General features: G+C 44.5%; 1 protein-coding gene across 2 annotated transcripts in view; it reads right to left on the bottom strand.

Moving 5' to 3' along the window:
• The window catches only part of ARMC2 (armadillo repeat containing 2), a 143,395-nt gene that overhangs the window by 14,274 nt on the left and 115,891 nt on the right, over window positions 1-13,230 (bottom strand). For both annotated transcript variants that reach the window (XM_066607512.1, XM_066607503.1), the window contains exon 13: window positions 7,079-7,397. In XM_066607512.1, the coding sequence (XP_066463609.1) occupies window positions 7,079-7,397 (319 nt within the window). The remainder of the gene's footprint in view (window positions 1-7,078; window positions 7,398-13,230) is intronic.

Below are 13,230 nucleotides of genomic sequence, written 5' to 3'. Positions count from 1 at the left end.
TTGGAGCATGGGGCTCCACCTGTGACCTATTAGGATTGTGGAATTCTGATGGGTTGCCATGGTAGCTAGCTGCCTGACCGTAACCTCAGGATCGGCCATGAACTCAAACCTAATTAAGCTCCCTTAAAAAAATTATTAAAAGTTATTTCATTCATTACGTGCATCTCAAAACGGTGCAATTGAGAAAATACAACTAATTCTGTAAAAGAACAATCTCGCATATGGCTGTCAGCTGAAAAATGAAGTTTTGTCTTTTGGAAGACGGGGCAAATAAAGCAAAAAATGGCTGGTCTAGAGGGGATTAATATTGCCATCGTGCGTTACGAACATTGAGCAATACTGCTCAATGCACCTAAGGGTGCCCTCACATGGGATGGTATTCCACTGTCAAAATGTGCACCAAAATCTGCAGGTCTACATTCAGATTTTGATGTTAAATTGCTGTCAGAATTCTTCTTTTTCAGTTCTGCATGAATATCTGCATGTTAAGACATATGGATTTTGGTGCAGCTTTTTCTGCACAGAATAATATTCTACAATGTACTGCAGAACATTCCATCCTACGTGAAAGAACCCTAAGGCCAGAGTCACACGAGCGTATGCGTATTTTCATATGCATGAGCACAGCATTTTAGTGGAATGAACTATGTTTTTACAGTACTTTTTTTTTTTGCACGCAAGACATATGCATTTGTGCATGGCAAAAAATAGGCACTGATTGAAATTACTTATTATCTAATGAATTCCAGATGTGTTTTTCCTACGCAATGTTATACACACCTCCTAGTGTATTTTATGTACATTTACACATCCCCATTGATTTCTATGGGGACCTTTGATGCATAAATGCACAGGAAGATAGAGCATGATGGGTTTTTTTTATTTGCTAAAATGTGTAGGAAAAATAGGTGTAAATAAACCCATTGCAATCAATGCGTTCTGTTATATTCTCTGCTTATTGTGTGAGCAAATATGCTCGTGTGAATGGAGCCTTTAGTCTCATAGAATGGTAGAGTTCGAAGGGGCCTCCAGGGTCATCTGGTCTAACCCCCAGACAGATATTTGACCAGCCTGTGTTTATAAACTTTCATTAACGTTTCAGCCCATTGCTTCTAGTCTGTCCTTGTTCAAATGAGAATAGGGCTGATCCCTCTGCACTGTGACAGCCCTTCAGATATTTGTAGACAGCTATTAAGTCTCCTCTCAACCTTCTTTTTTGCAAGCTAAACATTCTCAGGTCTTTTAACCATTTCTCATAGGATATGATTTGCAGACAGTTCACGATCTTCGTAACTCTTCTCTGAACTTACTCCAGATTGTCTATGTCTTTTTTTTTTAAAGTGGAGTGCCCAGAACTGGACACAGTATTCCAGATGAGGTCTGACTAAGGAAGAGTAGAGGGGGATAATTACCTCACGTGAGGTAGACTCTATGCTTCTCTTAATACATCCCAGAATTGCATTTGCCTTTTTGGCTGCTGCATCACATTGTTGACTCATGTTCAGTCTATGATCTATTAGAATACTCAAGTCTTTTTCACATGTGCTGGAGAGGAGGGAGATAGGGGACAGAGAAGACTGTAGGGACTCAGCAAAGTTTTGGGTGTTAACGGCCTGAAAGTTCCTGTATGTACGGTAAGTAGGTGGTCCTGGAGAGATACTAGGAAGCTTGATAGAGGAAGAGAGGGGGTTATGAGCTGGGATCGGGAGAGGGAAGTCAGTGAAGTGGGAAGCAGGGCAGAGAGAGAGGAAGACCAGATCATTAGTATTACCATCCTTGTGAGTGGGAGAGGCTGTGAGTTGTGAGAGACAAAGGGAGGAGGTTAGCGATAAAAGCTGAGAGGCAGATGGGGAGATGGGGTCATTTGTCGGGATGTTAAAATCACCTAAGATGAGGGTTGGAATTTCGCAGGATAGGAAGTCGGGAAGACAGGCCACAAAGTGATCCAGAAACAGGCAGGTAGCACCTGGGGGGCGGTAGATAACTGCTACTTGCATGGACAGCGGACGGAAAGTTGTAGCGTATGTACCTCAAATGATGGGAAAGAGTGGGAATGAGGGAGTGAGTCACCTGGTAGGTACATTTTGGGGAGAGTAGAGCACCTCCTCCACCACACCTGTTTTTCGCATTTGGGGTATGAGAGAACTGCAGGCCGTTATAAGACAATGCAGCAGGGGCGGTAGTCAGACTGCTGTATCCACGTTTCTGAGAGCTAGCAGATTTAAAGATTTAGCAGTAAAAAAAAGTTGTAGATGGTGGGGAATTTGTTGCGTGCTGACTGGCAGTTCCAGAGCGTACATTTAAAGGAGTCAGGGGAGGGTAAACATGGGCTATTAGTTGGGCTTGAGGGGTGTCTAAGTGAGGCCGGTAGGGGGTAAGAGTTAGGAGCAGTGGAGGGCGAGCCAGGATTGGGAGAGATATCCCCAGCTGCTAGGAGCAGCAGGATAGCGAGGGTGAGCAGATGGTTACGGGATTTTTGAAGGCGGCTGTTATGTTTGTCAGTGGCTTCAGGGGGTTTGAGGCTTAGTAAGAAAAGAGTGCATGTGAACTGTGCATGGATGAGGATAGGAAAGAGGGGCTGATGTGAATAGAATGCTCCAGAAGTATGCATTGGAAAGAGGTTCTGAAATTAACAGCAAAGATGAAGATAGAGGTGACAGCATTAGTGATAGTTAAGAAGCACAAGGCATTTAGGCAGAGTTTTTGGCCTGTCTCCTGCCCTATTGAACTGCCATTTCTAACTGCGTTAAACACTTGATCTAGCTCACACTTCATACAGCTCATACACGTGTGACTATCATGCTTACACTGATTTTAGTAGCTGGGAGTGGCTACTTAAGTTACATTGACTAGGCAGCTGGAGTTAGTATTGCAAACCTACTGACCAAATGGAAAGTTGGGTGGGGTTGTGGGGGATGGAATTTATTGGTCGCCTTAGATATTGCAAGCATCTCCAACAAGGCTGAGTGAAGATGCTTTTGGGGAAGGTGAGTGCAAGAAATGACTAAAGTAAATTTTCACTTATCCAGGAGAAAGTATCAAATGCAGACAGAATGAAAATGTAGTATACACAAGTCACAGCACAACTGCAGCACAGATGATTTTAGCAGGGTAGTTTAGCAGAGTAGGTTCAGCTTTGAATATGCAAGGAGATGTGTGAAAGACTGTGTAAATCCACGTGAAAAAAAAAAAAAAACACATCTGGAACTAAAAAAGCCTTCGGTATTATTGTATCTTGATGCCACCAGAAACTAGGGGTTTGACAGGGGGAACTCCCCTCTCACACCCCTAGCTCCCGATAGGGTCAAGACTGGATGGGTCCTAGCTGCAGTATGTGTATTCATTAGTGCCTGGGCTGCAGCCTTAGGCTGAGGGTTAGTTGTCTCCTTAGGCTGACATTATTAGATGTTAATGTTGCCATCTTTGGCAGCATTAACATCTAATAATGTAAGGCTATGAAGAAAAGTAACCCTCAGCCTAAAGCTGCAGCCCAGGCACTAATGAATACACACCGCAGTGATCAGTGTCAGCGGACCACCCGCCGCCTCACTGCATTCTCCCAGCAGCCGGCTGTCAGCTCAGTACTGGCCGCCGGCTCTTCGCTCCCTGACGCCCGTTCCCCCGCTCCCAGTTGTTGCCGTAGCCCACGCATGTTGTTCACCTCTGTGCCGCGTGCTGCCCGCTGCCTCAGGACTGCACGTCAGCTCCCCCGCAAGCCACGCATGTGGTTTACAACTGAGACAGCCACCCGCCATCTCTGTGCTGCGTAGCGGCATTCGACTGTCACCTTCGTGCCTCCCGCCGCTTCAGGGCTCCATTATGTCAGCTCCCCCGCTGTCAGCTCCCCCGCTATCCGCTCCCAATGCTGGCACAGTGCGAGCTTGTGCTCCAAAACTGGCCATCCTTTAGTGGCCTTCCAGGACCTACAGGCCAAGCAGCTATGCAGCCAATGACGATCAGGGGGCGCCCCCCTCCCTGTCAACCTTGAGTCAACCACAGGGAAAATCAGGCCCGTCGCGGATTCTTCATGGAGAATCCGTAGCGGGTCCCTCCTATCCCGCGGACATGAGGCTAAAAAATAAGAATAAACTCACCTCTCCGGGCGCTGCAGGTCTCCCTTCTTCGCGGCCGAATCTTCTTTCTTCGGCCCGGCGGATGTGCTCGGCACGTCGGCAGCGTGCCGCGCGCATGTGCCGGACACATCCGCCGGTCCGAAGAAAGAAGATCCGGCCGCGACGGAAGGGAGACCTGCAGCGCCCAGGACAGGTGAGTTTTAATTATGGTACGGGTGTTCCGCGGATCCGGACGGCTTCCATAGGCTTCAATAGAAGCCTGTGGGAGCCGTCCCCGCGGGAGACCCTCACTAAAATGGAGCATGTCCGGATTTTTTCCCACACGCGGATCCGCGCCTGACGGGAAACATGACATCCGCAGGTATTTAACTACCTGCGGGTGTCCAATGCATACCCGCAGCTGTCATTGTGGATGTGCTGCGAAAAAACAGCACTGAGCAAGCGCTGGGTGCGTCACCCAACGCTCCCGGGCGCATCTGCCGTGCTGAAGAAAGAGCTCTGTCCGGCTCTGAGGAGATCCGCGCTGGACCCGAAGAGATAAAAAACATTCATTTCCTTTCCATGGCCGCCGACTCGCACGGATAGGCACATATGGATACCACTGCGGAATTCAGCAGTGGTATCCATGCGTGCTATTCGACATAAGGCCTAAGGCCGGCTGCACATGAATGGGTCATATTTTGCATGCAGGAGCCCACAGCAAATTCCAGCTTTGACCGCAGCTGGTGTCGGCATGTACCTGTCACTTTTCTTCTTTATCTGTACTGCAGATGGCTGCACGGAGCCGCTGTCCGACATGCACAGTACAGATTTTTTTTAAATGTTTTCTTTCCCGCGCCGTCGCTAGGCGATGACGCGGGTACCCGCGACCTATCTGAAATGTCAATTACGGATGGGCCATGGGTTGGATGGCTTCCACTGACTTCAATGGAAGCCGTCCGTGCAGAATCTGCACTAATGGGGGCCTCCATTTCTCTTGAGCATCTTTGAGAGGTTTCTACGCCTTGATTAGAGTCCACCTGTAAATTCAGTTGACATAATTTTAAAAATCACGCACCCCTGGCTATGAGGTCTCAGCTCACAATGCATATCAGAGCCAAATCCAAGCTATGAGGGTGAAAGAACTGACTGTAGAGCTCAGAGACAGGATTGTGTGGAAGCACAGATATTGAGAAGGCTAGAAATAAAATTCTGCTGCACTGAAAGTTCCCAATAGCACAAAATAGTTAAATGGAAGAAGACTGGAACAACCAGGACTCTTCCTAGAGCTGGCAGAACCACCAAACTAAGTAATTGGAGGAAAGGACTTTGGTAAGGAAGGTGATGAAGAACCCAATGGTCCCTCTGCCTGAGCTCCAAACATCCTATGTGGAGATGGGAGAAACCAGAAGGTCAACCATCACTGCAACATTCCACCACTCTGGGCTTTATGGCAGAGCGGTCAGAAAGACGTCTCTCCTCCATAAAAAAGACACATGAAAGCTTTCTGGAGTTTGCCAAAGAGCACCTAAGGGACTCTCAGACTTGAGAAAACAAGATTGAACTTTTTGGCCTCAATTCTAAGGATGGGGATCACATGGGACCGAAATCCCACAGAAATCTCACAGAATGACCGCACGGAAGTAACGCAAGATTTCCACAGGAGAAATGCAGCTTCAAAACCTATGGCTTTTCGCTGCGGATTTTGGAGCGTCTTTGCCGTCTGCATTCCGCTCCGGCCATCTCTCCCCATAGAGAGGAGAGTGGCCACTGCAGAAACGGGGAAAGAATTGACATGCCGCGGCTTTGAATTCCGCATGGCATGTCAATCTTGTCTACTTTGCTGCTTTATCCCGGGATAAAAAGCTGTGGGTGGGATTTCCGTGCAGAAAGTCGGCACGGACATTTCGCGGCAATTACGCCTAGTGGGAACCCAGCCTAAGCGTTATGTCTGGCAGAAACCAGGCACTGCTCATTACCAGCCCAATACCATCCCTACAGTGAAGCACAGTGGTTGCAGCATCATGCTGTGTGGGTGCTTTTCAGTGGCTCAACAGAGAGACTGGTTGGGCTTGATGGAAAGATGAATGGAACAAAGTACAGAGATATTCTTAATGAAAACCTGACCCACAGCACACGGGACCTCAGACTGAGCAGAAGGTTCATCTTCTAACAAGACTATGACCCTAGGCACACAGCTGAGACAACACAGGAATGGCGTAGGGACAACTTTGGGAATGTCCTTGAGTAGCCCAGCCAGAGCCTGACTTGAACCCAATTAAAGATCTCTGCAGAGACCTGAAAATAGCTGTAAACAGACGGTCCCCACCTAACCTGACAGAACTTCAGAGTATCTGCAGGGAAGAATGGCAGAAAATCCCCAAATCCAGGTGTGCATCATACCCAAGAAGAATGGAGGCTGGAATCGCTGGCAAGGGTGCTTCAACTCAATACAGAGCACAGGGTGTGAATAGTTCTATCAATGCAAAATGTTAGTTTTTCATTTTAAAAAAATGTACAAAGAATTCTAACATTTCTGTTTTGACTTTGTAATTATGGGGTATTGAGTGCAGAATGACTGGGGAAAAAATTGTATTCTTTTTTTTTTTAAATTTGCACAAGGCCACATCATAACAGAGTGTAAAAAAAAGAGTGAAAGGGTCTGAAAAATTTCCGGAGCCACTGTATATAATAACTGCATACAAATGCAAGGTTGTTAGTGCATATTTTGATCAAAATGTGCTAAGAACCAAACATTTTAATGTACTTAATATACATACAGTTTTTATTTGGATATTAAACATTTGTAGTGAAGGCTCCCCGAGTACAACAGATCCGGCACGGTTTTGTGGTTTCCATCACCAATGGAAATTACAATGCACATATAAACAAAGCCTTAGATAATAGCTCTACTTACACATCTGACATCTATTTTACATGGGCAAATCTGAAAACATGAGCAAAGAATAAAGAGAAATCCATCCCATATTTAGAGTTGTCTTTTTAAAAACTGGAATAGCACTTACCTAGAATCTGCATTAAACATAATACACAATTCTGGTCAGCTGCCAGGTTATCACCAATTTTCGGATGGACAGATAGGTTAGCCAGAAGAATTACTATTTTAATTAAGATATCTTCTACTTCAGTGGGCTGTTGTTGGCCCTTGGGATTTTCTTTTGCAGAAGACATAGCACTTTGTGTCTTTTTATCAAGGTCGCAGTAAGTGTGCAGTAAACGTAAAAGGGTTTTAATGCTTCCTTCCAGTTCATAAAATTGTTTACGAGCTGTATCACTCTTAGCTGTTAGATTTCCAAGTGTGAAGATTATGCGCACAAGAAGGTCCTAAGGAGAATGCAGATTTATAAATAATAAAGTTTCATTTAGAAATAACTATTCAATAAATTATAATTTATGTATTAATACAAACAAATAATAATGAAAGGAAACTATATGTAAAAGGCCTAAACTGCAAACATTAGGGGTTACCCAGCATTAGAAAAAAGGGTATGTTCTTACTTCCAGAAACAGCTCCTCCTTTGTCAATGGTCTGAGTCTGGTACTGCAGTTCATTCCCATTCAAGGCCAAATTATGCGGCAAGTGAGTAGTCATATTAGCAATTATATGAAGCATGTATAAACACAGACAACTAAAATGCCAGCATAGGGACTTACCAATAGATGACAAGAATAGAATGGTTAAAGTAATCATATGATGGTAACATAATATGTTAGGCTGAGCTAAATATGTCTTTTTTTCAGCCTATTAGCCCCCTACCCCCAAATTTTATCAGAATAAATCCCTGGATCAACCACCCTTCTGAAGTAATTAGTGACTATATCATGTAATATTGGAATGCTCAAGAAAGGCATCTAGACCAGTCAAACTCTTTCATCTAATTCATCAATCAACACATCCTCAGGCAGAGAGTTCTATAGTTTCACTGCTCTTACAGTAAAGAACCCCATTCTATGTCAGTGTAGACACCTTCTTTGCTCTTGACGTAAAGAGCGCCCCCTTCCTTATTACAGTCGCAGTCCTGGGTATAAATAGTTGATGAGAGAGATCTCTGTATTGATCCCAATTTTGATAACCTCTCTGGGTACTGTAGTCCACCCATTTCATTTATTACTTTAGTTGCCCGCCTTTGTAGACATTTAAGCTCTGATATGTCCTTCTTCCGTACCGGTGACCAAACTGTACACAATATTCCATGTGTGAACAGTGATTTAAAGAGGAAAAACAATGTTCTCATAATGTGCCCCTAGATCTCTTTTGATGCACCCTCTGATCCTATTTGCCTTGGCAGCAGCTGCCTGACACTGGTTGCTCCAGTTAGGTTTACAGTTAACTAAAATGCCCAAGTCTTTTTGCATAGTAAATCAAGGCTTGTGGCAGCATATGTAGATACAAAAAAATTCTCAGAATGTTTATTCATCCATAGTAGATAAAATGCTAGGTTTAAACCTTCATTCAGGTCTTTTTAAGGCAGCTCTGCGCTTCTTCCTAGGTTAGACTGATGACATTCAGTGGAGAGTTTACTTTATCACTCTGCATCTCATCTAATATTTTACTTTCCTCTGTGAATACACTGGAGAAAAAAAAGCTACTTAATGGATTTGCTTTCTCCTCCTCATCCTCTATAATTTTTCCTACATTATTTCTTATAGAGCCATCTCCCTCACATATATCTTCCTGTAGTGTGGAATTTTACATAAAGACAAACCCTTCCCTCTTTCAGGTTTTTATGATCCCTTCTGAACAGACTGTAAGCCTGTAAATTCACCGCCTAGTCACAGCTTTTTATCTACCCAGGTCTCAGTTATTCCTGCTATGTTGTAATTTTCCTCAGACATTATTACTTCCAGTTTGTCAACCTAATTGGTCAGACTTCTAGCATTAGTAACCATACAGTTTAGAAAGTTTTGGTTATTTTTTTATTTGAAGTGTATCTCTATTAATTGTTCTGTCAGTTCTAACTGTACTAACCACTCCACCTGTATTTTCATTACTTAGTCCCTTGTCATTGTCAATACTGTCTTCTCCTCTATCTCTGTGATTTCCCTCCCCTCCCCCTCAGTCTCTAGTTTAAACACTCCACCAACCTTCTAGCCATCTTGTACCCCAGCTAAGCTGTCCCCTCCTTATTGAGATGCAGCCCATGCCTATGGTAGAACCCGTAACCAACAGCAAAGTCGACCCGAGTCTCCAGAAACTCAAACCTACACCAACTTTTGAGCCACTTGTTTACTTTTCAAATCTCCCACTGCAGTTCTGGTATGGTGTGTGGTACAGGTAAGATTTCAGAAATACTACTTTTGAGGTCCTTGCCCTAAGCTTACATTTTAGTTTCCTGAAATCGTTTTTAAGGACCCTCCACCTACCTCTAAATTCGTCATTAGTGCGAATGTGTACCATGACTGCTGGATTTTCACCAGCACCTCCCAATAATCTGTTAACCTGATTCGCAATGTCAAACTCGAGCACCAGCAATACAACATGATCCCAGTCTTTGTGGTAGACTGCCCTGCCTGTTCCCTAATAATTGAGTCCCCCAATACCAGCACCTGTCTAGCCTGCTGTGTGCTCCTATTCTGCTTCTTACTGGTACAGCCATCCCCCTGGTGATCAGAGGCCATGTCATACTGCAGCAGTGCTAAACCTATAACACAAGCAACACACTCACATTTCATATAACATTATGCACAGCTGATCAAGGACTGAAAAACTGACAAGACTTATGGCCCATATACACGCAAAGACAAATCGTTCAAAATGTTTTGAGCGATTGTTTAGCATAAACTGCTAATGGACACTAAAGTCCATTAGCAGCTTATCACCTTCATTTGAATGTAAACAAGCCTCCGGAGTTGTATGCAGAGAACAGCAGGTGGTTTGTTCTCTGCATTTAGCTCCTTTGTTTGTTGTGGGGCTACAAGCTGAATACAATGTAATCAGCTCTCCTGTGGAGAATACAGCACCATTGACAGCAAACACAGCATGTGGTCTGTGTTATCTTCTCTCCGGCTGAACGATGGATTTTATGATCACCTAAAAATCATCGTTCAGCCGAAGAGTGAAAGATGGGAGCATTTTCACACAACGCTTCACTCAAACGATGGCTTATGAACGAATTCTCAGTGATAATCGTTGCATGTAAATGGGCCTTTACACTGGACGGCATTCTCAATCATAGAGCCTCGTGTGGCGCAGAGTGAGCCTTGTGTGGCGCAGAGTGTAAGCTGAAGGTTGCAAGTTCGATCCCCACATGCGTCAGGTAGCCGGCTCAAGGTTGACTCAGCCTTCCATCCTTCCGAGGTCAGTAAAATGAGAACCCAGCTTGGTGGGGGGTAATTAAGTAATAATTACCTGAAAGCGCTGCGTAATAAGTTGGCGCTATACAAATACCAAGATTTTTTTTTTTTTTTTAGAGCACACTCTAAATGGGAATGGTACAGATAGATTAGATAAAAATACAAGTGACTCTTCCAAAGTCCCTGAATCCTAAATTACTGATTCCAAGTCACACACTGAAGAAACAGCACAGTTAAAGACACAGCTCGCACCCTCCCTTAGGTTTGTTTTATATAGAACTTATCTGTAATAATTCTGCTTCTCCTCTATTTGGTGGTGATGATGATTATGGTGGTATCAGATAAGGCAGGAGATGCTGAACTGATAAGCTGACAATAGCTAAACCCAACTGTAGCTTTCTCCATATCTATCCCTAAAACTGACCCTAACAATAGACACCACTGTCTCCAAGCACTGCTAAAGATATTCCTAGAGGAAACCCTATTTGAAACACTAACCCTGACAAGGAAACAATCAAAGAGCACTAAAACCCAGAGACAAGAAAACCAAACTTGAGCAAAGCTGAACTGTGACGCAAGACAAACAGGAAAAGAGCAAAAAAAGCTAAAAGGCTTAGAAGTAATGGCTGGAGTAGAACCAACCACAGGAACAAGACTGTGCTGGCAGCTAGAGTAGTAACAAAATGCTAGACGCAAACAATGAATACTAAATTTAAACTGAGATAGCTTGTGCTATAACCATCAACAAACTGCAGCAGCCATGTATATTTAAAGAGAAACTAGCCAATTAGGAACTACCTTCTAAACAAGCCTGGCAGCACTGTGGTCAGCTAACCCACTCTAATGGATTAGCTGTGGGACAGTTGCATAGCAACTGCCCCAAAAATGAACTATTAGAGAGGAAATAATGATGATCATAATGTGTGCCAACGACTCAAACAAGAAGGATCCAGCATCCATTATATACAGAGGTTGATTTACTTTTTCTCCGTGTACTGTGGATATTTACTCAATGTCCTAAATAAAAGACATGAATGAAATCAACTGTTTCTGCATTGTTAATTTAGTTATATTGTGATTTTAATAAGAATAATAATGTCACTGCATATTACACAGTACTTTGAGTTCTGTCCTTATTGGGGCTTAAAATCTATATTCACCTATTACACCACATTTTATTAGCAATCTATGCACGTAATTCCAAAAGGCTAACTTTTTTTGCAACTGTATCTTAAGCCCCATTTACACGGGAGGACTATCACTCAAAATTCTCTCAATGTCTTTTGAGCGATAATCATTGCGTATAAATGCTACCATCGTTTGCTTTTTGCTCGAACGATGATTTTATGCTGAGTATAAAATCCATCATTCAGCCAGCCAGCTGATAGCAGGAACCACAGGCCGTGATTCTCCACGGGAGTGCTGATAACATTGTATTCAGCTGCAGTTCTGAGGAAAAACAAAGGGGCTGTATACAGATAACAGACCACCTGCTGTTATCTGCATACAGCGAAGGGAGGCTCATTTACATGCAAATGAAACTAATAAACTACTAATGGGCGTTAGTGCCCATTAGCAGTTAATGCAAAATGATCGCTCAAACTGTCATTCTCCTTATCTTTTGAATGAATTTTGAGAGATCATCTTTGTGTGTACACGGGGCTTTAGTCTATTGTAATTGTGATTATATATATATATATATATATATATATATATATATATATATATATATATATATATATATATATATATATATATATATATATATATATATATATATATATATATATATATATATAAAACACACACACATAAAACACACGAAGGGTTTTATCAAAATAATGGTAATACCTAGATGTTTATTTTCAATCCTGGGTGTTTCCATTATTTAATTAAATCCTGGATGAATATAGCAGGAAGTTTCACAGCTTTTATTATTGTGGATGCTGGATCCTTCTAGTTTTGATACACTTTTCTTGCAACTATATACAAAATATTAGTCTTTTCATACACTAATCCAGTGACAAGGTGGACATATTCTTCGACTTCTAGACTGTAAATGAATAACATATGCTCTCCAACCACAAGTCTTAACGTGCCCAGGAAAATGCTACACTTAAAGGGGTGGTCTCGCGAAACAAAGTGGGGTTATACACTTCCGTATGGCCATATTAATGCACTTTGTAATATACATCGTGCATTAAATATGAGCCATACAGAAGTTATTCCACTTACCTGCTCCGTTGCTAGCGTCCTTGTCTCCATGGTTCCGTCTAAATTCGCTGGCAGCTTGCTTTTTTAGACGCGCTTGCGCAGTCCGGTCTTCTCCATTCAGCACGAGCCGCTTCAGTGTGCTCCCCGCTACAGCTCTTCTGCGCATGCGCAGACGAGCTGTCACTGCTCGGGAGCGCGCTGGAGCGGCCATTCTGTACCTTCCTCTGTTAGAGGAAGGTGCAGAGCTGCCGAGCTGTCCGGAGAAGCCGCCCAGCTGTCCCGCCGTCCAGCTGTCCTGGTAAGTGATGGGCCGGGGGGGCTGCCGCTGCGCCGGGGGGGGGGGCTGCCGCTGCGATGGGGGGGGCTGTCGCTGCGCCGGGGGAACTAGCGCTGGGCCGGGGGAACTAGCGCTGGGCCGGGGGGGCTGTCGCTGGGCCGGGGGGGGGGCTGTCGCTGGGCCGGGGGGGGGGGGGGGGGCTGTCGCTGGGCCGGGGGGGGGGCTGTCGCTGGGCCGGGGGGGGGGGGCTGTCGCTGGGCCGGGGGGGGGGGGGCTGTCGCTGGGCCGGGGGGGGGGGGCTGTCGCTGCGCCGGGGGAACTAGCGCTGGGCCGGGGGGGGCTGTCGCTGGGCCGGGGGGGGTTGCCGCTGTG

Source organism: Eleutherodactylus coqui, chromosome 1 (assembly GCF_035609145.1).
Source record: "Eleutherodactylus coqui strain aEleCoq1 chromosome 1, aEleCoq1.hap1, whole genome shotgun sequence".
Classification (NCBI taxonomy): Eukaryota; Metazoa; Chordata; class Amphibia; order Anura; family Eleutherodactylidae; genus Eleutherodactylus; species Eleutherodactylus coqui.
Note: the sequence above shows the minus strand (reverse complement) of the source record. Positions and strands in the feature narration are given on the sequence as shown.